Source organism: Aquarana catesbeiana, linkage group LG03 (genome assembly GCF_042186555.1).
Source record: "Aquarana catesbeiana isolate 2022-GZ linkage group LG03, ASM4218655v1, whole genome shotgun sequence".
Classification (NCBI taxonomy): Eukaryota; Metazoa; Chordata; class Amphibia; order Anura; family Ranidae; genus Aquarana; species Aquarana catesbeiana.
The window spans coordinates 60301466-60325956 of record NC_133326.1 but is presented as its reverse complement, the minus strand read 5'-3'; the positions used below and the strand labels follow the sequence as shown (position 1 = coordinate 60325956).

The 24491-nt window shown below is 43.0% G+C and overlaps 1 protein-coding gene across 2 annotated transcripts in view; it reads right to left on the bottom strand.

Annotated features, from left to right (window-relative positions):
- Window positions 1–24491, bottom strand: part of LOC141131384 (lamin-B3-like) — a 278047-nt gene that overhangs the window by 19482 nt on the left and 234074 nt on the right. For both annotated transcript variants that reach the window (XM_073618578.1, XM_073618579.1), the window contains 4 exons: window positions 20267–20400; window positions 10741–10899; window positions 4779–4882; window positions 510–634 (listed from right to left, as the gene is read on the bottom strand). In XM_073618578.1, the coding sequence (XP_073474679.1) occupies window positions 510–634; window positions 4779–4882; window positions 10741–10899; window positions 20267–20400 (522 nt within the window). The remainder of the gene's footprint in view (window positions 1–509; window positions 635–4778; window positions 4883–10740; window positions 10900–20266; window positions 20401–24491) is intronic.

Here is a 24491-nt window from a genome sequence, read left to right as displayed (position 1 = left end):
TGATGCTTGGTACAGACTTCCAGCAGAGGTAGGGAGTCGGTCAATAGTAAGCGGATTCAAACATGGTTGGGGAAGTTTTTAATTTAACATTTGCAGTATAAAATGTGTACGTGCATAATATATATTATTTATATATATATATATATATATATATATATATATATATATATATATATATATATATATATATACACACACACACATATAAGCGCACACACACTATACGGTTATGTAAGGAAACCTGAGACAGATAGAGTATAAAAACATCAATGTGTACAGAAGTAAAACCAGTTCTGCTGAACAAATTGCAAAATGCAAGGTGTATTTAATGTCAGTACATGTCCTAACATAGTCACAGGCCTCTTGTGCATTGCAAAACTTTCAAGAAGGCAGCTTACCTTGGAAGTATATACTTGTAAAAAACAATAAGACTGAAATAAAGATTTCCTTCAGAAAAAAACAAAAAACAGTATAACTGAACTGAACATAAGAGGGGAGGTCATCTGTACCTGATAATTTGATGGATGAATTACAGGAGACTCCATTATGTTGCAGCTTTTCATTTGACTCTATTGCTGACATGATCGATCTCGATTGATGTTCTCTCTTGGGTCGGCTTGATGCAGAATTCATTCTGTGAGTAGAAAATGGTTAAGTGAGTTTTAAAGAGAACACGTTAAAGAGGACAGGTAGTTTTTGACTGAATGTAAGTTCTAGAGAGAGCTTGGCTGACACTTGCTAGGACTACAATGCACCTCCCTTGTAGGCCACAAAAGGTCATTAGATTTGATGGCTAGATTACCTTTTGGTGAGCCTATATTCAAATGGGAAGGGTTAGAATTATTGTCAGGTTTTTATTGCCATCTGTGTCCCCATTAGGGAGATTCAGTCTCCAGTTGGTCTTGATCACCAAAGTCTCCAGGAATGAATGGGAGGGCAAATCAAAAATATGGAGTTGCCACCTGAAGAATAGAGGAGAAATCTTCAAATGGTGATACTAATTCCTGTGACAACTGTCTAAGGGTTCGATACCTACAGATGGGGGGAGTGGTGGGGGTGATAAAAAACAGTATTTGAGCAATTTTGAGCTTTTACCACTCCCTTTAAGTTGCAAAAGAAGACAGACATGTTGCAGCACAAATGACCCCCCCCCCCCCCCACACACTTATTCAAAATGATTAGGAATGAGCTACTACCACCCTGCAATTGGAGTTAATGCATGTGGTTTGCTGCATGGTGGTGCTGCCTTTACAGGATTAATACAGACTATATAGACTCCCCATTGCCTGTCAAATGCCTCTGAAAAATGATCTACCGCAGATCGCTTTTCATAAGGGCAGCAAGTGCTGGCACAAAAAGTGTAACCTGAGCCTTAAACTGGGGACACAGTTCAATCAGCGGGCTGAGCAAAAAAACCTCAGATTTCTGCATCCACACAAGTGAAGTGGATGCAGGAATCTCCCCCACTGCGCTATTGTATTCTGATAGAGGGGACCCCTCACCTGTCAGGATACATTGATCAGCGCTGCAGTCATTGGGTGCAGCGGCTAATCAAATGCTGGTTTTCCAGCAGGACCAATTGATGGAAGCCATTCTAATGATCAGGCTAGGATTACTTATGCATTGTCACTTTTACACTCAAATATATAATGAGCTGCTGCCAACACCTATATACAGTATCTCACAAAAGTGAGTACACCCCTCACATTTTTGTAAATATTTTATTAAATCTTTTCATGTGACAAACACTGAAAAAAATGACACTTTGCTACAATGTAAAGTAGTGAGTCTACAGCTTGTATAACAGTGTAAATTTGCTGTCCCCTCAAAATAACTCAACACACAGCCATTAATGTCTAAACCACTCGCAACAAAAGTGAGTACACCCCTAAGTGAAAATGTCCAAATTGGGCCCAAAGTGTCAATATTTTGTGTGGCCACCATTATTTTCCAGCACTGCCTTAAACCTCTTGGGCATGGAGCTCACCAGAGCTTCACAGGTTGCCACTGGAGTCCTCTTCCACTCAACGACATCACAGAGCTGGTGGATGTTAGAGACCTTGCGTTCCTCCACCTTCCGTTTGAGGATGCCCCACAGATGCGCAATAGGGTTTAGGTCGTTGGGGTTGTTATGTTGGAATACTGCCCTGTGGCCCAGTCTCTGAAGGGAAGGGGGGATCATGATCTGCTTCAGTATGTCACAGTACATGTTGCCATTAATGGTTCCCTCAATGAACTGTAGCTCCCCAGTGCCGGCAGCACTCATGCAGCCCCAGACTATAACACTCCCACCACCATGCTTGACTGTAGGCAAGACACACTTGTCTTTGTACTTCTCACCTGGTTGCCGCCACATACGCTTGACGCTATCTGAACCAAATAAGTTTATCTTGGTCTCATCAGACCACAGGACATGGTTCCAGTAATCCATGTCCTTAGTCTGCTTGTCTTCAGGAAACTGTTTGCTGGCTTTCTTGTGCATCATCTTAAAAAGGACAGTAAACCTGCCCTTTGTTTTGAACGTTTGGAGAGCCTTGCCTGAGGATAAGTTCACCTTTCCCCCCCCAAAAAAATAAAAAAATATATTATAATATTTTTGTGTTAGGACCCTTTAAAGCATTGCACCCACAATCAGCAGATCATGGGTATAATGCCAAAGTCCTGCAGACTGTCTATGTATCTGTCTGCCTGTACCTCCGATATGGACAAGCAGTTACACTGACAGGAAGACCCGATGAACTATGAACTACCACAACGCACAACAGCACCCCAGTAGTTCATGGAGAACTACAAGCCAACAGCCGCAAAGGCTGTCGATAGCTGTAGTTCATTTATTCACAGAACACTATGATTGAGTGACACGGCTGGGCAGGCAGAGCCCCGCACGACCATGCTTTCTTTAGATTGTGGCAGTGAGCAGGGGAGTAGATCCCCCGCTTGCTGTCAAAACAGGGGATCAGGGGCCAGTACATCTGTAACATGTTACACCCTGAATATGGGAGTAATATATTACAAAATGTCACATTATCCTTTACCACTTTTACCCCCTTCCTCCCAGGCCAATTTTCAGCTTTCAACGACGTCACACTTTGAACAATTGCGCAGTCATGCAACACTGTACCCATATGACATTTCATATTTTTTTTCACACAAATAGAGCTTTCGTTTGGTGGTACTTAATCACTATTGGTTTTTTTATTTTGTGCTTTTTTAAATTTTGAAAAAAAAAAAAAAAAAAACATGTTTTTAATAGTTTGTTTTGCAAACAGGTAATTTTTATCCTTCACCGATGGGGCTGCACTGATAATCAGGACACTGATAAATCAGTGAATCACCAACATAAACTGAAGCGATAATCTACTGTGCATAAGTGTGATAGCCCAATAGGAAAAGTCAGTCTGTTGCAAAAATGGGTAATTCCCTTGCATTCTTACTGCCGCTAATCAGGCCACTCCTTGTGGCTCTACTCTCCCAGTTATTGGCTAGCCAATAACTCAAGCTCAAGGGAGGCCTCACCAGGGTCCCTGCTGACTGAAGCATTTCAAAGGTATGTCCTTCATCAGAGTTAGTGGTGGCTGTGATGAAGATGGACATGACGTCGAAATGCGTCAGTACCAGAAAGCCTGGTGAATTCCCCCCTGAGCTTGAGTTATTGGCTAGCCTGGGAGAGTAGAGCCACAAGGAGTGGCCTAATGAGCGCTTTTACTACCTGTCATTGTAAGTAGCTATTTATTATGGTTTACTTTCAATAAAATGTTTGTTGTATATTGCACTAGACCAGCCTGCCCTCTATTTTTATCTATTTCTACACTTCTAATCAGTGTAGATGTCCCTTTCACACAAGCCAGTTATCGACTCTTCTCCTATTGCTGTCAGCATGAGGAAAGAAATGCCAATAATTGGCTTGTGTTTACATCGTGATCAGCAGTCATTGGACACAGCTGACCACGTGCTAAAGGGCCGCTGTGATTGGCCCTTTACCTGATCTGTGATCAGCTGTGTCTGAAGGATGCAGCGATCGCAGAGCGCGCTGCCTGCGCAGGTAGTGCGATCACAGGACGTCCATGGATGCCCTCCTGGCAAAGTAAGCCAGCGTTGTAGAGGTCTTTTGGCTATGGCGAGGGTGGGAAGTGGTTAAGCACAATTCATTTGACTATTCCTATTCTGTAAAAGATGAGAAAAATGTATAAACAAAAATAAAGCAAGTAGAAAAAAAAAAAAACGGGAGAAAGACTCCCCAGGGACACAGATCTTTTTTGGATGGATGGATAAAAATGCCTACATTTCTGAAGGGTATGGTTGGGGCAATCATTTAATAAACTTTTATAATAGTACCTCTCACCCTGAGTCACCTCGGTCAGCTAGTATGCAGATTCAGGATACCCCTGTTGAAAGGAAATTTAACAGTCTTCCGTGACCAACCAATGTGACTGTGAGAGCGGGAGGAAGCAGAAGATCAGGTGAGAGATACTTGCTCTGCCCGTGTGTGCTCGTCTTTAGTGTCAGTTCCTGGTTACCAGTCTTCCCTTTGGTTGTGCTGTCCACACAAGGTTTTAAATTTGTGAGTGCATTACTTTTACTTATTTCAATTAAATATTTGCTTTGAGGTCCCAAGGAGGATTAAATTGCAGGGGGGCTATACTATTCATTCAGGTTCACACAAAAGGAGCTAAGCAGAGTTCTTCCTTAGATAGGAATGGCTGGATAAAGCATTGTTCTCCCCCTCACATTTCATTCTGTGACTTGTAGTGTAACAAGCAGAGGATCCAGTGTCTCACCTGTTGTGTAACCTGCTATGGAGGTCCTCCAGGATCTGGGTTGACTGTCTGTGGTAATCTAATGCAGCCTCTGCAAGAACAGCCAGCTGACTAACTTGTTCAATCTGCAAGAGAGAGAAGCACAGTGGCAAATGAGAGGTGTGCAATGACTTTGCTCCACACTGGACTTCAACATGGCACACACCATAATAGCATTCTCATAGATGAATTATGCTTGAAGCTCTATAGGCTGAGATAAATAGATTACATTTCAGATAACAACAAACAGCAGATTGCAGTTGGCTTTAATTATCCATCAGTTTTTATATGACCTTATAACTAAATCATAAAATCTCACCCCCTTCACACTACTAATTGATATATCAGTATGTATGTCACATTACTTCCTCGAACTTTCTAAAAAAACCTGGAGCTTATAATATCCCCCCCCCCCCCCCCCACGCTCGCTTCCCCCGACTTCTCCATCATGATCAATAATACAACTATTAGTCCCCCCCTCATGCCTGGGGGCTAGGTATAATCCTGTACTCTGACCTGTCCCTTCAGCCCTAAACCGATCGCTGTTCAAATCTTGTAGACTTCACCTCCAGAACATCTCCAAAATATGCCCCTTCTTAACCAACGAAACCACCAAGCTACTCATACGCCCCCTGTTATCTCTCAACTATTGAATCTCCCTACTCATAGGCCTACCTCTACTCAGGCTATCCCCCCTCAGTCTATGATAAATGCTGTGGTCAGACCCATCCACTTTACCTTCAGCTCAGTGTCCCTTGCTCCTCTCTGCCAATCCCTTCATTCGTTTTTGATTGCCAAACTAATAAAACTCAAAATACTAACATCATACAAAACTATCCACAACTCTGCCCACAGCTACATCACCAATCTTATCTTAATATTTCACCCAAACCATCCTCTTCACCCCTCCCTTGCCACCTTCTCCCATGCTTGTCTCCAGGACTTTCCAAGAGCCTCACACATCCTCTGGAACTCCCTAACCCAATCTGTCCAGCTATCTTCTACTCTGAAACAGTAAAAATCTCTCCTGCACGCAGGTGTCCAGTAACTATGTATGTGGTGCGACCACCTTAGTAAGCTAATGCCTGACGTCTTGCAGCCCTCCTTTGAACAATGGGTATTTGTAAACTAAAGGAAACAAGAAAAGAAGGAGGGCGCACCGACCTAGTGCATTACCACTGGTAAAACTTTAATAAAGCATTAAAACAGCAAGATGTATACTCACAAACGAGCTATCAAAAACGGCTTTGACAAGGGCGCAGATGCGCTGTTCTGAAGATCGACACACCAGGACCTAATGTCAAGAGGGTCAGACCGAGAGGAATGGCTGATGGCTGACGCGTTTCGGGGGAGCACCCCTTTCTTCAGAGCCTGAGCGGGCAATGGCTGATCTCTAGTTTTACCAGTGGTAATGCACTAGGTCAGTGCGCCCTCCTTCTCTTATCTTCTACTCTGTCCACTTTCAGGTGATCACTGAAAACAAATTTCTTCAGGGAAGCCTATTTTGCCTTCACCTAACAACTGAACCTTTAATTCTCATATTCGCTCATTCCTCACAATCTTTACCTTTTGTACCACTGACCCTCCCTTTTAGATTGTAAGCTCACAGGAGCAGGATCCTCCTAACCCCCTTGTTTTGAATTGTATTGTAACTGTACTAACATCCTTTATAATGTAAAGCACTGGGCAAACTGTTGGCTCTATACAAATCCTGTATGATAATAATAAAAGTTTAGGTAAACTGATACAGCAGTTCAAAGAATGTCCACAAGGGGGCAACGTTTAGTTACTTTCTTACTGAAGTACTGGAGTAAATGTCTGCACATTGATCTATGTAATTGATCATTATCACCAAATAATATGTAAGACACATTTCTGGTCAAGGGTTCAAAAAATTTGAATTCAACGAACCAGTTAGACATTTCTTTGTGGTTTAGGTTGTTTCTGGCTGACTGAGATGGAAATAAATGAGCACACCCTAATAGGCTCATTCATATGAATGCAGGTCATGCCATTAATTCATGTGGGATGTAATTAGCTAATTATTATGTATACAGAGGGAAAGACGTGGACTGCACATTACCCTTGTCCCTTGTGCTTATCCTTATCCTTTAAGCAATACAGTAAAGTCACCTGCTCCTAGTCTGTGATTGGACAGTGAGGAGGCATTAACAGACTGAGCTTTTCTCTCTTCTTACTCTGCTCTCTCCTCCTGTTAGCATATGTGCATGCAGAAAATCCTTAATGCACCGTTTGGGGGGTGGTAGGTGAGGTGGAGGGGGAGAAATGCAGTTTCAGCAGTGACATTAGGTGACCAGAGAGGAATTCATTTTCAGTTGAGGGGAGAGTGTTGGCTGGTGAGGAAGGTGCTGTGACCATTATGTGACTCAATACAATATGAGGTGTTGGTGGGGGGGTGAGGTATCCAGAGCGGGATGTGCTTTCTGGGGGATAAGGCGAGTGTGAAGGGGTAAATTGGCTAGGAAGTGGTGAAGTGTGCATGGGGAAGGTGGCCAGGGAGGGGTGTAGTGTGGGTGGGTGGCTGACATTGAGGGTAGACATGAGGAGGAGGTGGGTGACAAGTAAGCACAGCGTGGTGAGATGGCCAGCGGGAGGGAAGCGTTCTCAGCGGGGTATACTGAGGTTTCCAGTGAGAATGTATTGTCAGGCGTAAAGCTCCTTGTTGGTCTTCAGATCCCTTCTACTGTTATGTTTTCTGTGTGTCATCTCTATCCAACCACATGGCACCCCCTGAACCAGTCACTGCAGCTACAGGTAGCTGTGCTAACCAAGCTGATGGCCCTCAGAAGAGATCTAATACAGTAACAGAAGTAAAGGACAAAAATCACGCTATGAGTGACCAGGGGCAGCAGCAACTCTCTCTAGCTTGGGCTACTGTACACTCCGGCTCTGGTAGTAGGCAGACATTCCTACATCGGTCTCTTTGGATGAGATGGAACAGATACAAGGAGGACCTGGGCCTCCCCCAGATGAGTGTCTGAACTGGGGTAAGTGTCTGTTGCTGACCACATTTCTCTTTAGCATTATTCTTAATACTATAGGATAGGTTACTTCATTAAACTGCATTATATCTGCCTTTAGTCTTTAATTATGGAAAGCCACAAGGTTATGATCAAAAATATGCTAAACCACTTTTATTACCCATATTTGTACAACAGCAATATTTTCTGCATCACTTTATAGAGGATACTGAATAATATACATTAGTCCTGGTCCCAGCTGTGCTCACTACTTATTAGAGGTGCACCGAATTAAAATTTTGGTGCCAAAAACCAAAACCGAAAATGACAGTTAAAAAAAAAAAAAAAAAAAAAAAAAAAAAAACGTACATTATATTATATACATACATATACACACATATACACACACACACACACACACACACATATATATATACACACTCTTTAATTAATATCATGAATTGAAAGTGATATTATGGTCAGCCATTTTCGGCACCTTTAGCTCAAGAAAAATGTAACACTTAAATTCTATGTCTTTGCACTGGTCCCCTTGTGCTTCCGTTGTAGTGTTAAAAACTCTGGGTCTTGCATTTGTGCAAAAATGCACCTCCCTGTTGAAATGCATTGAAAACGCAGCAAGAACGCATCACTAACGCACCCGTGTTATGTTTTTTGATGCGTTTGAGTCACATGACCTATGAAAAACACACCATAAGCACGGCAAAATCACATGTGTTTTCAGAGCCATTATCGGCACCTTTTTCTTAAGTGGCAAAATGCCGGAAACACCATTTTCTGCCACCAAAATTTCAGTGCATCTTTACTTGTTAGGGCTATGCAATTTTGTTGAAACTTACAGTAGGTGGTAAGGTGTATACATTTGTGAAAGTATGGTTTGTCAGAATCCTTCAAACAACAGGGTCTTTTAATGAAAACAATTGCAGTGTCAATGCCTTGAGCATCACCACAGCCATCCCGATTAATCCCAGTTTTTTTTTAAATAGGTTTCTTTCCTATGATGGTAGCTCCATCTAATGACCATAATGCAGTATTTTCCTGATTATTTCAAGAAAATATTGCATTATGACCACTAGATGGAGCAGATGAACACAAGAAACAAAACATATTAGGGCCAGTTCACAATAGATGCAGTTCAGTTTTTTCTGCACCAATACAGTCAGTTCCGGTCAGTTTCTGCACCAGAAACTGACTGCATGGTGTGAACTAGAGCCATTGGAATACATGGAAAACACTGTGCATGCATTTATAGTGCAGAAAAAAAGCACACGGAACTGCGTCTGGTGTGAACTGACCCCAAGACATAATACAGGGATTCTTCATGACAGCTTGCAAACAAGTTTTTTAATAAACATTAGGGCAAAAAAGGCTCACTACACGGACAAATACCCATTTTTCTCTCTTAGTTACACTTCACTTGGTTTTTATGCGTGATCCCAAGCAGTAATAGTTACAAAGTACACTTTACCATTTTTTTATTTTGGATGTCTTTTACAATTGAATAGTATTTAATCCTTTCCTGACGGCTGTATGCACATATGTGGCCTCTTGTCAGGTGGGCTTCAATGATGAGATGCCACATATATGCGGCCCTATGTAAACACTGTTGACAGCATGCTCCCTGCATACATCCGCAACAGTAACCAGAAGGTAATGGAAAGCTCCCGATGCACACTTGTGTTCGGGAGCTTTCCGATCACGTGACTGCCAATCACATCGGTCACGAATGGAATGCTCAGCTCCCGGCATTTAGAACCTCTTAAAAGGCTGGGAGGCGGAAGCAGGAATAGGTTAAGTGAGAGAGATGTGGGATTTGAAAAAAAAAGAAAAAAGAAACATACATACTCCCCTCCATGCTGCAGCATCACCGTGATCCTACAGCCGTCCCCCACTGCCTCTAAGCTCAAGAGCTGAGCCATCACCCAACCACTGCTTGCTCAGTTCTCGATCCGCTGTAAAATGATGACTGGGGTGCCATGCTGCGGAGGGGGTGGAAGCAGCTAGCTCCAGCTCTATGTGGCACGCTGGGTGGCTGAACCAGCTGCTGACCAGGTATTCAGGTGGATCACAATCATTTTGTCGGCCTGGAGCGGTGGGCTTTAAGCCCACTGATGACTGATTCTGGGTCACAGGAGAGAAAAAGCAAGTGCACTCCTGTGACCCAGAAGAGAAGTATGGGCAGAAAAGCTTTGTTCATAATTCTCTTTTAACCATAGGTGTGCACAGCCTATTGCATTAGGGTGTGCATCCCAAAGCTCAAACATACATGTCTTTCTCTGCAGCCTCAGTTGCGCTGGACAGTGAATGAATGGGAAGTAATTTGTACTGAACTGCTTCCTGTTCAATCACAAACTGAAGCACAGTAAACACAGTTTACTATGCCTCCATTATGAATAAACACAGTGAGTGTGTACATTGTGTTTATTTAGAAAAGGATGGGGCCAAGAAATGACATATTTACTAGCCCCTTCCCTAGCTCACCATTCTGAAACATCCCCGCAGCAGCTGGGAAGAGAGGAGGGAAGCCAGCAGCACTGTGGTGGGGAGGTGCAACATGGAGGGAAGCCTGGCCAGGAGAGGGAAACGACACCACACGTAGTGATTAGGGCACACCTAGCAAACCCCCTGCACACGCCAATGCTTTTCATATATTACAGTTACTAAAAAGGTAAGGTTAGACAAGATTTATACATTGCATTATCCCCATAACTGCCATTTAACACATTCATAGACTTGACTAGATTTAACTATGCTTCCCACATCTGCGGTCCTATTGCCTCCTGTGTCCCCCTATGGTCACTGATCTTTGTACTGAGCTGTATATGATGAATGTGCTATCATTGAGTTGCTGCAGATTGAAGGTAAACCATTAAGAAATAATACAAGGCACATTTTCCTTATGGCAGTGCAGACGTGTGTCCCACCCAAAGCAGCTGCATACTTACATCATTTTCTAGAAAATTGAACATGCTCCTTTCAGCTAGTTCTTTAGATTCTTCAAATTTTTCCACCGCTTGTTGAATTTCTTCATCTGCAATCTTTCCTTGTCGCTTCTTTTTATAATCGTAGTCTAAACGCCGGCCTTCTAGCTTTTTCAGATGATACTGAGAGAAGGAAAATTGTTCATTAAAATATACAAATCTCAGAGCCCAACATAAGAATGGGTGAAAAGATTTAACCTGGAATATGCAATAAGATATCATTAGAAGATAGGGAAGTGTAAAAGGGAGCTGGATGAGTGCATTTTTATTTTAGGCACTTGTTATTAACCACCAGCACTGGGGTGCAAGGACTACCTGGGTGATTTTAGTTTGAATATTTTATTCAGTTTTATGGAATACAAATCCAAAGCAATACAATGATTTAAGCCAGCTATAGACTGTTCCTGCTGAACCAGTCGAGATTGGAAGCATGTATGGGCAGGCTGAACATACCCAAGTTAATCGATCCAACATTCATTATTGATCTTTCTACCTTTAGTGGACTCAAACCCCCTGAAAGCTCAAAGAACTCTTATACAGTAGGTGACCGCGATATTGTGTCAATCTCGCCGCTGTTATCGGCGAGATTTGACACCTGCGAGCCCTGTCGCGGGAGCAAGCGCCGAGGTGGCTCGCTCATCGGGAAAGGAAAACTTTTTTCCCTTTTGCGATGAGCGACAGGCAGTGCTGACAGCTATCTGGTATGAATCATGAGGGGGAACGCCGCGCCAAATTTTAAATAAAAAAAACGGCGTGGGTTCCCTCCCAAGGGAATACCAGGCCCTTAGGTCTGGTATGGATTGTAAGGGGAACCCCCTATGCTGAAAAATTGGCGTGGGGTCCCCGCAAATCCATACCAGACCCTTATCCGAGCACGCAGCCCGGCCGGTCAGGAAAGGGGGTGGGGACGAGGGAGCGCCCCCCCTCCTGAACTGTACCAAGCCGCATGCCCTCAACATTAGGGGTTGGGTGCTTTGGGGGAGGGGTGGGCGCCCTGCGGGCCCCCCCACCCCAAAGCACCTTGTCCCCATGTTGATGAGGACAAGGGCTTCTTCCCGACAACCCTGGCCGTTGGTTGTCGGGGTCTGCGGGCGGAGGGCTTATCGGAATCCGGGAGCCCCCTTTAATAAAGGGGCCCCCAGATCCCGGCCCCCCACCCTATGTGAAGGAGTATAGGGTACATGGTACCCCTACGAATTCACCTAGGGAAAAAAGTGTCAATAAAAAAAAAAAAACACACTACATAGGTTTTACAATTTATTAGGCAGCTCTGGGGGTCTTCTTCCGACTTCTCCCGGTATTCAGCCTCTTCTCCCGGTGTCCGGTTCTTCTGCCGGGCCCCTCCACCATCTTCTGCCACTCCTTTGCTAGCAGTGGCCTGGTCTTCTGCGCGGTCTTGTCCCCTCTTCTCTTCTTTCGATGTTGACCCGACGCTGTCTCCCGCTGTTATGCTGTGTGCGAGCTGCGCAACCATTTATATAGGCGGTGACCCCGCCCCATGCCTATATACAGTGGCTTGCGAAAGTATTCGGCCCCCTTGAACTTTTCAACCTTTTGCCACATTTCAGGCTTCAAACATAAAGATATAAAATTTTTATTTTTTGTGACGAATCACCAACAAGTGGGACACAATTGTGAAGTGGAACGAAATCTTTTGGATTTTTGAAACTTTTTTAACTAATAAAAAAATGAAAAGTGGGCCGTGCAAAATTATTCGGCCCCCTTGCGTTAATACTTTGTAGAGCCACCTTTTGCTGCGATTACAGCTGCAAGTCGCTTGGGGTATGTCTCTATCAGTTTTGCACATCGAGAGACTGAAATTCTTGCCCATTCTTCCTTGCAAAACAGCTCAAACTCAGTGAGGTTGGATGAAGAGCGTTTGTGAACAGCAGTTTTCAGCTCTTTCCACAGATTCTCGATTGGATTCAGGTCTGGACTTTGACTTGGCCATTCTAACACCTGGATACGTTTATTTGTGAACCATTCCTTTGTAGATTTTGCTGTATGTTTGGGATCATTGTCTTGTTGGAAGATAAATCTCCGTCCCAGTTTCAGGTCTTTTGCAGACTCCAACAGGTTTTCATCCAGAATTGTCCTGTATTTGGCTGCATCCATCTTCCCCTCAATTTTAACCATCTTCCCTGTCCCTGCTGAAGAAAAGCAGGCCCAAACCATGATGCTGCCACCACCATGTTTGACAGTGGGGATGGTGTGTTGAGTGTGATGAGCTGTGTTGCTTTTACGCCAAACATATCGTTTTGCATTGTGGCCAAAAAGTTTTTTGGTTTCATCGGACCAGAGCACCTTCTTCCACATGTTTGGTGTGTCTCCCAGGTGGCTTGTGGCAAACTTTAGACAAAACTTTTTATGGATATCTTTGAGAAATGGCTTTATTCTTGCCACTCTTCCATAAAGGCCAGATTTGTGCAGTGTACGACTGATTGTTGTCCTATGGACAGACTCTCCCACCTCAGCTGTAGTTCTCTGCAGTTCATCCAGAGTGATCATGGGCCTCTTGGCTGCATCTCTGATCAGTCTTCTCCTTGTCTGAGCTGAAAGTTTAGAGGGACAGCCAGGTCTTGGTAGATTTGCAGTGGTCTGATACTCCTTCCATTTCAAAATGATCGCTTGCACAGTGCTCCTTGGGATGTTTAAAGCTTGGGAAATCTTTTTGTATCCAAATCCGGCTTTAAACTTCTCCACAACAGTATTACGGACCTGCCTGGTGTGTTCCTTGGTCTTCATGATGCTCTCTGCGCTTTCAACAGAACCCTGAGACTATCGCAGAGCAGGTGTATTTATACAGAGACTTGATTACACACAGGTGGATTCTATTTATCACCATCAGTCATTTAGGACAACATTGGATCATTCAGAGATCCTCGCTGAACTTCTGGAGTGAGTTTGCTGCACTGAAAGTAAAGGGGCCGAATAATTTTGCACGCACCACTTTTCAGTTTTTTAATTGCTAAAAAAGTTTAAAATATCCAATAGATTTCGTTCCACTTCACAATTGTGTCCCACTTGTTGGTGATTCTTCACAAAAAATTAAAATTTTATATCTTTATGTTTGAAGCCTGAAATGTGGCAGAAGGTTGAAAAGTTCAAGGGGGCCGAATACTTTTGCAAGCCACTGTAAGTGACTGCGCACTGCTCACACAGCATAACAGCGGGAGACAGCGTTGTGTCAACATCGGAAGAAGAAAAGAAGAGAAGAAGAAGGAACAAGACGGCGGAACAAGGCGGCGAAGACCGGGTCACCACTAGCAAAAGAGCGGCAAAAGAGCAGAAGATAGCGGAGGAGCCCGGCAGAAGAACCGGACACCGGGAGAAGAGGCCTAACACCAGGAGAAGAGGCCAGAGAAGTCGGAAGAAGACCCCCGAAGTCGGAAGATGACCCCCGGAGCTGCCTAATAAATTACTTTTGAAACCTGTGTAGTGTGTTTTTTTTTATTGACACTTTTTTCCCTAGGTGAATGGGTAGGGGTACTATGTACCCCATACTCATTCACATAGGGTGGGGGGCAGGATCTGGGGCCCCTTTTTTAAAGGGGGCTCCCGGATTCCGATAAGCCCTCCGCCTGCAGACCCCGACAACCAACAGCCAGGGTTGTGGGGAAGAGGCCCTTGTCCTCATCAACATGGGGACAAGGTGCTTTGGGGTGGGGGGGCCCGCAGGGCGCCCCCCTCCCCTAACCACTTAAATTATACTAAAACTCAGGAATTTGAATACATCAAATAAATATGAAAATAAAAATAGAAATAGAAATGATTTTATATATATGAAGTCAAGTTGAATTAATGTGTGGCTTTAAATATGACTACTATGTCTGACAGCCCCTATAAGAATGAGCCATATGCAATACCAACACATATATAAAACCACATAATAATCAATTTATTGAATTAAAAAAATATAATACTAAAAAAATATAAAACCAAGGAACACAATTCGCTATTATTATTAATGTAACATTTAATGTCCCATTCTACACTGAGCCCCAGGGCATTGTAAGAACGGAGGTAAAATATCCATTGAGTTTCCCTACGGGAGATCTGTCTCTTTAAAATTCTACTCCACGTGAGATCTAGCTCTTTAAATTGCTACCTCTCCAATTAGGGGAATGTTTTTCTATAGCTATACCTTTCATTCCAGAGGGGTCCCTTCTATGGCACTCCCGAAAATGTCTGGATACACTGACCAATAAATGACATTGGCCAAATGTTCACAAATTCTGACTTTTAAAGCCCATGTGGTTCTTCCCAAAAATTGGAGCCCACATGGACAAATTAATAAATAACTCCTACTGCCCCACGAGCAATAAAATCCTCAATTTTATATACTTTGGACTTTGAAGAAAAAAAATGAAGTTCTGATGGTTCAGGACGTTCTACACACATTACATTTCTTGCACGGAAAAAAACCTTTCATGTTACCAAACATGGTGCCAAGGTGTCCGAGTTCGTTATTTTTCCTAAAATAACATTAGGTTTTTCTGGGAGTTTGGGACCAAGAATTTTGTCATTTTTTTAATATTTGCCAATGTTTTTTCACAATCTTGTTAATCAATCAATATTGTGAAGAAAAAGTGGTAGTAAAAGCCCACTCGTAAGGATTATTTCCCCTTGGTTCTTTATTCCGGGTATCAATAATTGACTTCTATCCATATTACTGACTTTTTCCAATTCTTGTTTCAGATCATCCTGATTGTAGCCTAAGAATCGTTTGTTAAGGTTTCAGCCTGTATTTAGAAATCTTCCGTTTTAGAACAATTTCTCCTAATTCTTTGAAACTGGCCTTTCGGAATGGCTTTAAGCCAACTGGGATGACAGCTTTCTGTCGGAATGTAGCCATTCCGATCAGTAGGTTTAAAATGTGTCCTGGTCATCAATAGTTTCTGCTCTTTAAAAATTACTAGGTCTAAAAAGGAATAGAAGATGCACTAAATCAGTAGGTAAATCTGACACCCCACTGATTGGAATCAAATTCATGTAGAGACTCCATGTCCCCCCCCACAGGAAGAAGGAGTCATTAATGTAGTGCCTCCAGAAAAGGACACACACATGAGAATAAAAAAATATTTTCCCATAGAGCCATAAATCAATAATAGCAAATTGTGTTCCTTGGTTTATATATTTTTTTAATTCTTTAAATTAATGTGTGGTTTTATATATGTGTTGGTATTGCATATTACTCCGTCTTATAGGGGCTGTCAAACATAGCAGTCATATTTAAACAGCACACATTAATTCAACTTAATTTTATAAATATATAATTTATATATATATATATATATTTCTATTTTTATTTTTTATATTTTATATTTTATTTGAGGTCTTCAAATTCCTGAGTTTTAGTATAATTTAAGTGGTTAGAATGTTTAGTGTATCATGTAGCATTGATTTGTAACATCTATTGTTTTTATAAAGCTACTAGTTTATTAATTGAAATACATTATGGTAAATCTTGTAATCAATTGATCTAGATCATGCTAATGTGCTGGGTTGGTGTTCAAATTATATTCAACAGCCAAATTTGTGACAACTATGTTTACACTGATTTTTAGTAAAATGGATTAAATAAGTTAGAGATGCTTTTTTTGGTATAAGATTGTACTATATCATGCTTCATTGTAGTGTTGTATATGGAATCTCTTTTAAAATATTCATTTTAAAATAAACTTTGCCGTGATAAAATATGTAGTAATTGTGTGACACCTGGGAGGGATGAATAATTCCCGAACTTCCGGTGTCTCCCCTGTCTAGTATAAAAACCGTGGTGAGTGACGTCCCAGGGCTATCTCTGTTCCCTCTCAATGCTTGTTACAAGGAAAGGCGTTGGTTGGAGAGGTTTTCTGTGACGTCACCAGCTGGCAGTTTGAAAGCTTGCAGCTGCGTTTGTATGGATTTCTTGTCTGTTTATGTGCAATACTTGGAATAAAACAACCATTTCTTCTGCACTATGAAGTTTCCTCTTTTCTGAATCTTTCACATACAGGGGGTCCCCGACTTACGAACATCCGACTTACGAACGACCCCTACTTACGAACGGGGCCCGAGTGACGTCACCGCGGCCTTGTCCGGCCTAGTGAAGCCTCCAGGATCCCCGGTCTTTCCTACGAGCGCTGCCCCGCGGAGGTGCACCGCGGCCGGCCTGCCTGGACACAGCATCTATCCATCTCCCTGCTGTGCCATCAGGTGAGCAGCCTGTAACAGCCTGTGAGCAGTACTGTAATATGCTTAATATGCAGTGTACTGTACCTGTTCCTCCTGTCCCTGCCGCCATGTAAAGAGTGAGAGGGGAGAGCTGTGCTCCTCCCCTCTCAGCTCTGACAGAAAATCTAGCAGTGCTAGGAGGTGACAGGGTCAATAAAGGGAACCTGTCACCTCCAATTGCTATCACACAGGGAATTGTTTTCTCCTGTGTGATAGCAATAAAGTTAAGTGAAAAAAAATTTATAAAAAAAATAAAAAAAATAAGAAATACAGTATTAATTAAATAAAAAAAAAAATAACAAAGTAATTAAAAAAAGTAAAGAATAATTAAAATAAAAAAAATTATACTGTCTGTATCCTCATTAGATGGATTTAATCTCACTTCCTGACTCTGAGACTGGATTTGTACTTAAAAAAGGTACTGTTCCGACTTACAAACAAATTCGACTTAAGAACAAACCTACAGTCCCTATCTCGTTCGTAACCCGGGGACCCCCTGTATACTGGAGAAACATAAAGCAGATCGGCTGGAATGTTTGGAATTGTTTAATCATCTCTTTTGTTCCCGACGGAGGAGAGTGGTTAACATTTGGAACAGACCGAGTGGAAACATCACAGGTGATCACTGTGCATATCAAGCGTGTTTGACCCCTATAATTTTTTGGGTCCATCTTGTCCTGTAAGAGGCCATCTGGCTTTGTTTTTCTCCGCTGGGATATAAAAGCTCCCACTAGTTAATGTTGCAGATATCCAGGGGCTGTATCAGAAGCTTATATGAACACTAATCATTATTCCAAGTTTTGTCTTTGGGACTTTTTAAAAAATACACAGTATAAAAACTTTTTTTTTGATTCCTTTTTAATAATTGGTTTCCACTGATTGATCGATCCACATCACTTTTGTGGCTTTTTTCGTAAGGTTCACATTTTATTATAATTTAAATGATCTAGGACTGCGCAATTCCTTTATATATGTTTATGTATGTGTGTGTATATTGAGTATTTAATTCTTGGGAGTAGCGGCACCTACACATTTTTTAAATATTTTCTATTTTTTCACTATTGTTGCCATTATAATAATAATGATCACATTATCACTTTGGTAAGCGCAGAATATCCAAATTATATATCCAATGTTTACAACTGTCATGTGAACTGCTGTGATTGGATACAGCAGTCACATGGTATCAGCAGTGGGCCTGTACAGTGATCAGCCATTGGCTGTGTGCCGTAGACACATCCGGTGACAGACTGCTCCGCAGCGCTGCCTCATGGGCGTGCGCAAGGCACAATCCACAAGGACGTTATATGACGTCCACCCAGATCGAACAGAGGCCGGCCCGGCTTCATTTGGCCATAGGCCAGGCGGCAACAGGTTAAATAAGCTTTTCAACAATGAGCATACTGTCAGTGTACATATCCAATCTAATGACAGATATAAATTTTTGGCTGGAGAACCACTTTAATCTGGCGAATATAAAAAGATGAATTTTTAAAGTGGTTGTAAACCTCAGACATGAAAATACGAAGAAAGCATATCCCTCTATAGTGTGTACTTGTCTCAATTAAGAGCACTAAGTGTAATTTCTGTCTGCTGCTTCATTCCTCTGCTATCAGCATTAAGGATGAGCTCAGGCGTGTTCGCACAGCCCACGTGCAAACCCCGCCCGGAAGTCAGCACTACGCTGCGCTAATCACAGGCAGTGAGACATTGTCCCGATGTGCGTCTGCAGAGATCGGGAAATGTCTCACTGCCTGTGATTAGCGCAGCGCATTGCCGACTTCCTGGGGGCTCTGCGCGTGGGCTGTGCGAACAGGCCGGAGCTCGTCCTTAATCAGCATGAATCACTTCTGACAAGTTTTCCTGATAACAAGAAAAAAATGGTGACAGGGGAGGGATCTTCAGCCGATTGACAGCCTCAGCTCTGCTCTTACGTTCTGTGTGAAAGGGGGGGGGTGGTGTCCCTTCTCTCCAATCAGCTTTCCTCACTGAGCTCTGCAGAGTGTAGCTTCAGCTCTCTGCCTCCTGTTTTCTGAACTCACAGACAAGCTTCTAAATTCTGGACTTTACATGGATGTAGAGAAGAAAAAACTGCAAATAGACAGGTATACCTTATGTAGGAGGATTTGTTTAATTTCTGTGCATCACCTGAGGATAGTCTCTTCACTGAGTATATATGAGGGTTTACAACCAAATTAGCTGGCTGATATGGGTTATTGTATACTATGCACTAATTGCACTATAGTGTTTTCAATTAGTGCATATTAAGGAAAGATAAATCGTGCTCCCATTAAAATTACAAATTCATTGGAGATTTGGCTTTGAGTAGCATATCGGATATAGGAAAGAATTGCCCACGTTACGTACCCTGCACTGAGAGATGTGCTTTTTAATGATCTTTATTTACATTGATCCAACTTAGAATAATGTAAAATATGAATGTCTCATACCTGAGGGACCTCTGTGGAAGCGGAGAATCACTGTAGTAATTTTGACAGTGATCATTGCAATCTTCTGGGTTCTGGGTGAGCAGCTTCCATTCTGGATAGCAACCACAGAGGGTCGCTTGCTCTGCCATTTACAGAACACCTTGTATTTTTTCAGTGAATACATGGCATTCTCTGTTTGGGCCAGGTAAAGAGGTGGGGTGGTGATGTCACCATCTCTACCTCGTCCAATCAGAAAATGCCTTGTAATCACTGAACAAATAGAAGGTGTTCTGTGAATGGCAACAGTGCTAACCAAGGGACCCCCAGTGAGCAGAGGGAAAGCTACCTGACACCGAACCTGGAAGATAGTGAAAATCACTGTTGTAGCAGCGACTACTAAAGCGATTGTCGGCTTTCCAATCAGTCCCACAGGTTTGGGATTGGAACACTTACAATGGTCCAAGCTGGACTAATGTAACTATACAATAAAGACCATACATGGAGGTCAGGTTTAAGTTCAGGACCTGCTTAAGCCACCTAAACAATAAGTTTATATAGAAAGTTGTATGTTCAGTGATCAGTCTGGAACTAGGAAGGGAGATCATAGAAGTGCAGGAAAAACAGCTGTGTCCTAATCATCAATGATCCAGGTAAACAAATGCCATTTGGCGAACTAAAAAAAGCAATTTCCTGGCTGAACGAATGTGAGAAAGGTACTCGTTCTGGGCTAAATCTCATCAGCAAATAGTCACTGAACATGGAACAATACCTCAGTACTAGATTTTTTAAATACGGTTACAGGTATTCTCAAGCTGTGTAATAAATGGAAAATAATGAATGCCTACCACAATCTCTTTCAAGTCTTTGTCTTGTAAGCACTGTAGTGGATCAAGAAAGTTCTGTTTGACGTTAATATCGAGAGAATCTTTCACCTCAGCCATTTGCTTCATACATTCCCCGACATCCAACAAAGCACTGCCTGGTATAAATGGAGAGTTTATTGACAAAACTGCACAGGCCACAAATAACTCATTTAGAGGCAAACAATAGTGGAATATCTCATGCAGAGTACATAACTGCTGTACTGTACTTAGCAATATAGGACTCTGGTTTATTAAAGGGAATTATAGATTTAACGTGGGAAAGATTCCTCCAACATAAATCATTATTTAAATGTAGGTTAATGGTTTAATGTACAAAATTTGGAAAATGGAAATATATAGGTACACAAAGGAAGCCATATTTGATGCAAATGCAGTTTCTGCTTTTTGGTTACTTGTGGAGCACAGTGATTGTGCCTTGATGATCCTCCAAACTCAGTACAAGGCCTGACAGACCCCAGGCGCCAGGTCAATGGCGACTAGAAATTGTGTCCTGGCGCCTGGGCTGACGCCCAAATGCTCCACACACCCTGCGCCCCCCCCCCCATATTACATTCAGTGTAGCACAGGGATGACATCCAAGGATGTCTGGATGTCTCATAAAGAGAACCTATTCACCAAAACTTGGCTACGGAAGCAAGTGAGATACAATTACCAGCACAAATCAGAAAGGTAACTCCACCTTAAAATGGAATACCCCCAGTTGAACTGGGGCTACATAAACGTCTATATAAGAACTACTCCATAAAGTCAGGTCCATTTCCTCAAATAATATTAAGACCCCTTTTACACTGTTAGCGCGGTCATGTTAGCGGTAAAGCACCGCTAGTTTTAGTGGTGCTTTACCGTAGTTTTTGCAGCGCCTTTCAAGAAAAGTATGAACTTGAAAAAATAGGATTTTTTATAACAGCTTACCTGTAAAATTCTTTTCTTTTGATGGACATCATGGGACACAGAGCCTCAGTAATAACTGATGGGTTATATAGGTATCACTAGGTGATTGGACACTGGCACACCCTAACCAGGAAGTTCAACCCCCTATATAATCCCTCCCCTCACAGGGATACCTCAGTTTTGTAGCAAAGCAATATAAGGGTATTAGAAGACCTCTGTGTCCTGTGATGTCCATCGAAAGAAAAGGATTTTACAGGTAAGCTGTTATAAAAAAAAACTATTTTCTTTCTCGAACATTACGGGACACAGAGCCTCAGTAATAACTGATGGGATGTCCCAGAGCAATGCCACCTGAGGGGGGGAAACACAACCAAGTAGGGTGCAATCAGACCTGAGGACCCTGTACCGTTGCCTGCAGCACACTACGCCCAAAGGCGATATCCTCATGCCTTCTCACATCCACCTGATAAAGTCTGCTGAATGTATGGACTGAAGACCAGGTTGCGGCCTTGCAGATTTGAGCCATAGAGGCCTGGTGATGCACTGCCCAAGAAGCACCAATAGCCCTTGTGGAATGTGCCTTGATCTGAAACGGAGGAATCTTTTGTTTCAAACCGTAAGCTTGAATAATCAATTGTCGAATCCATTTAGAAATGGTAGCTTTTGACGCTGCCTATCCTCTATTGGGACCCTCTGGCAGCACGAACAAAACATCCATTTAGCGAATTTGAGCAGTTGCTTCCAGATAGGCCTTGACTGCTCTTACTACATCCAAAGAATGTAGTGATCTTTCTTCTGGAGAACAAGGATCTGGAAAAAAGAAAGGCAGAACAAGGTCTTGGTTTAGATGAAAATCTGAAACCACCTTCGGTAAAAATTAGGATGAGGGAGCAATACCACTCTATGCTTGTGTACAATCAAATAAGGCTCTTTACAGGAAAGAGCTGCTAATTCTGATACTCTTCTAGCAGAAGAGATGGCTACCAGAAAAATTAACTTCCTTGTCAACAAGACCAAAGGAATCTGACGTATTGGTTCAAAAGGCTGTTTCTGTAACACAGACAGAACCAAGTTCAAGTCCCAGGGGTTTAGGGGCGCCTTAACCGGAGGATTAAGACGCGTCACCCCCTGCATAAAGTTTCGGACCAAAGAATGCGAAGCAAGTGGCTGTTGAAATAATACTGATAAGGCCGAGACCTGGCCCTTGATGGTACTCAAGGCCAGCTTCATCTCTAATCCCAATTGTAGTAAATCAAGAATTCTACCTATCACATATTTTCTGGGATGCCAACCCCTGGATTCACACTAGGATACATAAGCTTTCCAGACTCTATGATAAATCATTCTGGAAGCTGGCTTCCTTGCATTGATCAAGGTAGATATCACAGGACCTGAAAGCCCACGACTCTTCAGAACGTGGGTTTCAATAGCCAAACCATCAAATTTAGCGTTTGTAAGGCAGGATAGAACACTGGACCTTGAGATAACAGGTCTGGGCATACCGGTAGGGTCCACGGGGAACCCACCATCATCCTTACTATTTCCGCATACCAAGTCCTTCTGGGCCAAGCGGGGGCCACCAGAAGTACTGACTTCCTTTCCTGCCTGATCCTGCGAAGGAGTCGTGGCAGTAGCAGAATAGGCGGGAATGCATAAATCAGTGAGAACCAATGCCACGGAATCACCAACACATCCGTCCCACATGCAAGAGGATCTTTTGTCCTTGCCACAAATCTGTCTATCTTTTTGTTGAATCGGGATGCAAAGAGATCTACATCTGGAACCCCCCATCTTTGGCATATGGCCCAAAAGACGTCGGGATGCAGAGACCATTCCCCTGGAAGTAACTGCTGGCGACTTAAATAGTCCGCCTGCCAGTTCTCTATCCCTGGAATGAAAACTGCCGATATGCATGGCACATGCTTCTCTGCCCAGACTAAGATCTGGTTCACCTCTTTTTGAGCAGCTCGACTCCCTGTGCCTCCCTGATGATTGACATAAGCCACTGCTGTGGCATTGTCGGACTGGATCCTGACTGGACAACCCTGTAGCCTGACAGTCCAGGCCTTTAGGGCTAGATATACCGCATGGATCTCCAGAACGTTGATGGGTAAGGTCCTCTCGGTTTTGGACCATACCCCTTGGACCGCAGACTGTTCCAGAACTGCTCCCCAACCCGACAGACTGGCATCTGTTGTTACCACCTTCCAGGTAACCGGTAGAAAGGATTTCCCCTTCTGCAGGTTTTCCGGTATTAGCCACCAATTGAGGCTCTGACGCACCGCATGAAGAAAGGGGCATCGGAAAGTCAAATGCCTGAACCTTCCTATTCCAGGCTGACAGAATACTGTGTTTCAGCAGTCTTGAATGAAACTGAGCATAGGGAACTGCTTCGAATGAAGACACCATCTTTCCTAGCAGCCTCATACAAAGGTGGACAGAAGGACCCTTTTTGGTCCTGACTGCAAGAATTAGCTCCCTTAAAGCAGAGATCTTTGCCTGAAGTAGAAATATTTTCTCCTGGCTTGTATCTATGATCAGACCCAAATACTCCAGTCTTCTTACTGGTTTTAGGAAAGATTTTTCTAGGTTGAGGATCCAACCTAGGTGTTCCAGATACTCGACTGTGGTCCTCAAGTTCCCGTTCAAGGAGGCTACCAACCAGTCTATGGAGAGCAGGTCGTCTAGGTATGCTATAACAGCTATACCCTGAGCCCTTAATCTGGCCAGAGGAGGAGCCAAGATCTTTGTGAACACTCGAGGTGCAGTGGCTATCCCAAAAGGCAGAGCCACAAACTGGAAATGGCGCCCTCCTATCTCGAAGCGCAGAAACTTCTGATGCGCAGGAAAAATGGGCACATGCAGATATGCATCTCTGATGTCTATTGATGCCAGAAATTCTCCTCCCTGCAGGATGGAGACTACTGTCCGAATTGATTCCATGCGGAAGGACTGAATCCTTAGGAATCAGTTCAGATCCCTTAAATCCAGAATGGGTCTGACATCCCCATTTGGTTTTTGGACCGTAAAAAGGTTGGAATAGAAGCCCAATCCTTGATCCTTCGCGGGAACCACCATAATGACCTCCTGCGACAAAAGTCGCTCTAACGCTAGAAGGAGCGACTGCTTGTTCTCTGGATCTCTGGGGACACTTGATCTGAGGAAACAAGGAGAGGGAAATTCTTGAAACTCCAGCTTGTACCCTAAGGTTACCGTGGAAATTACCCATCTGTCCTGGAAGTCCTCCTGCCAGAGCCTTGAGAACTGTAGCAGTCTTCCCCCCACTCGAGCGAGA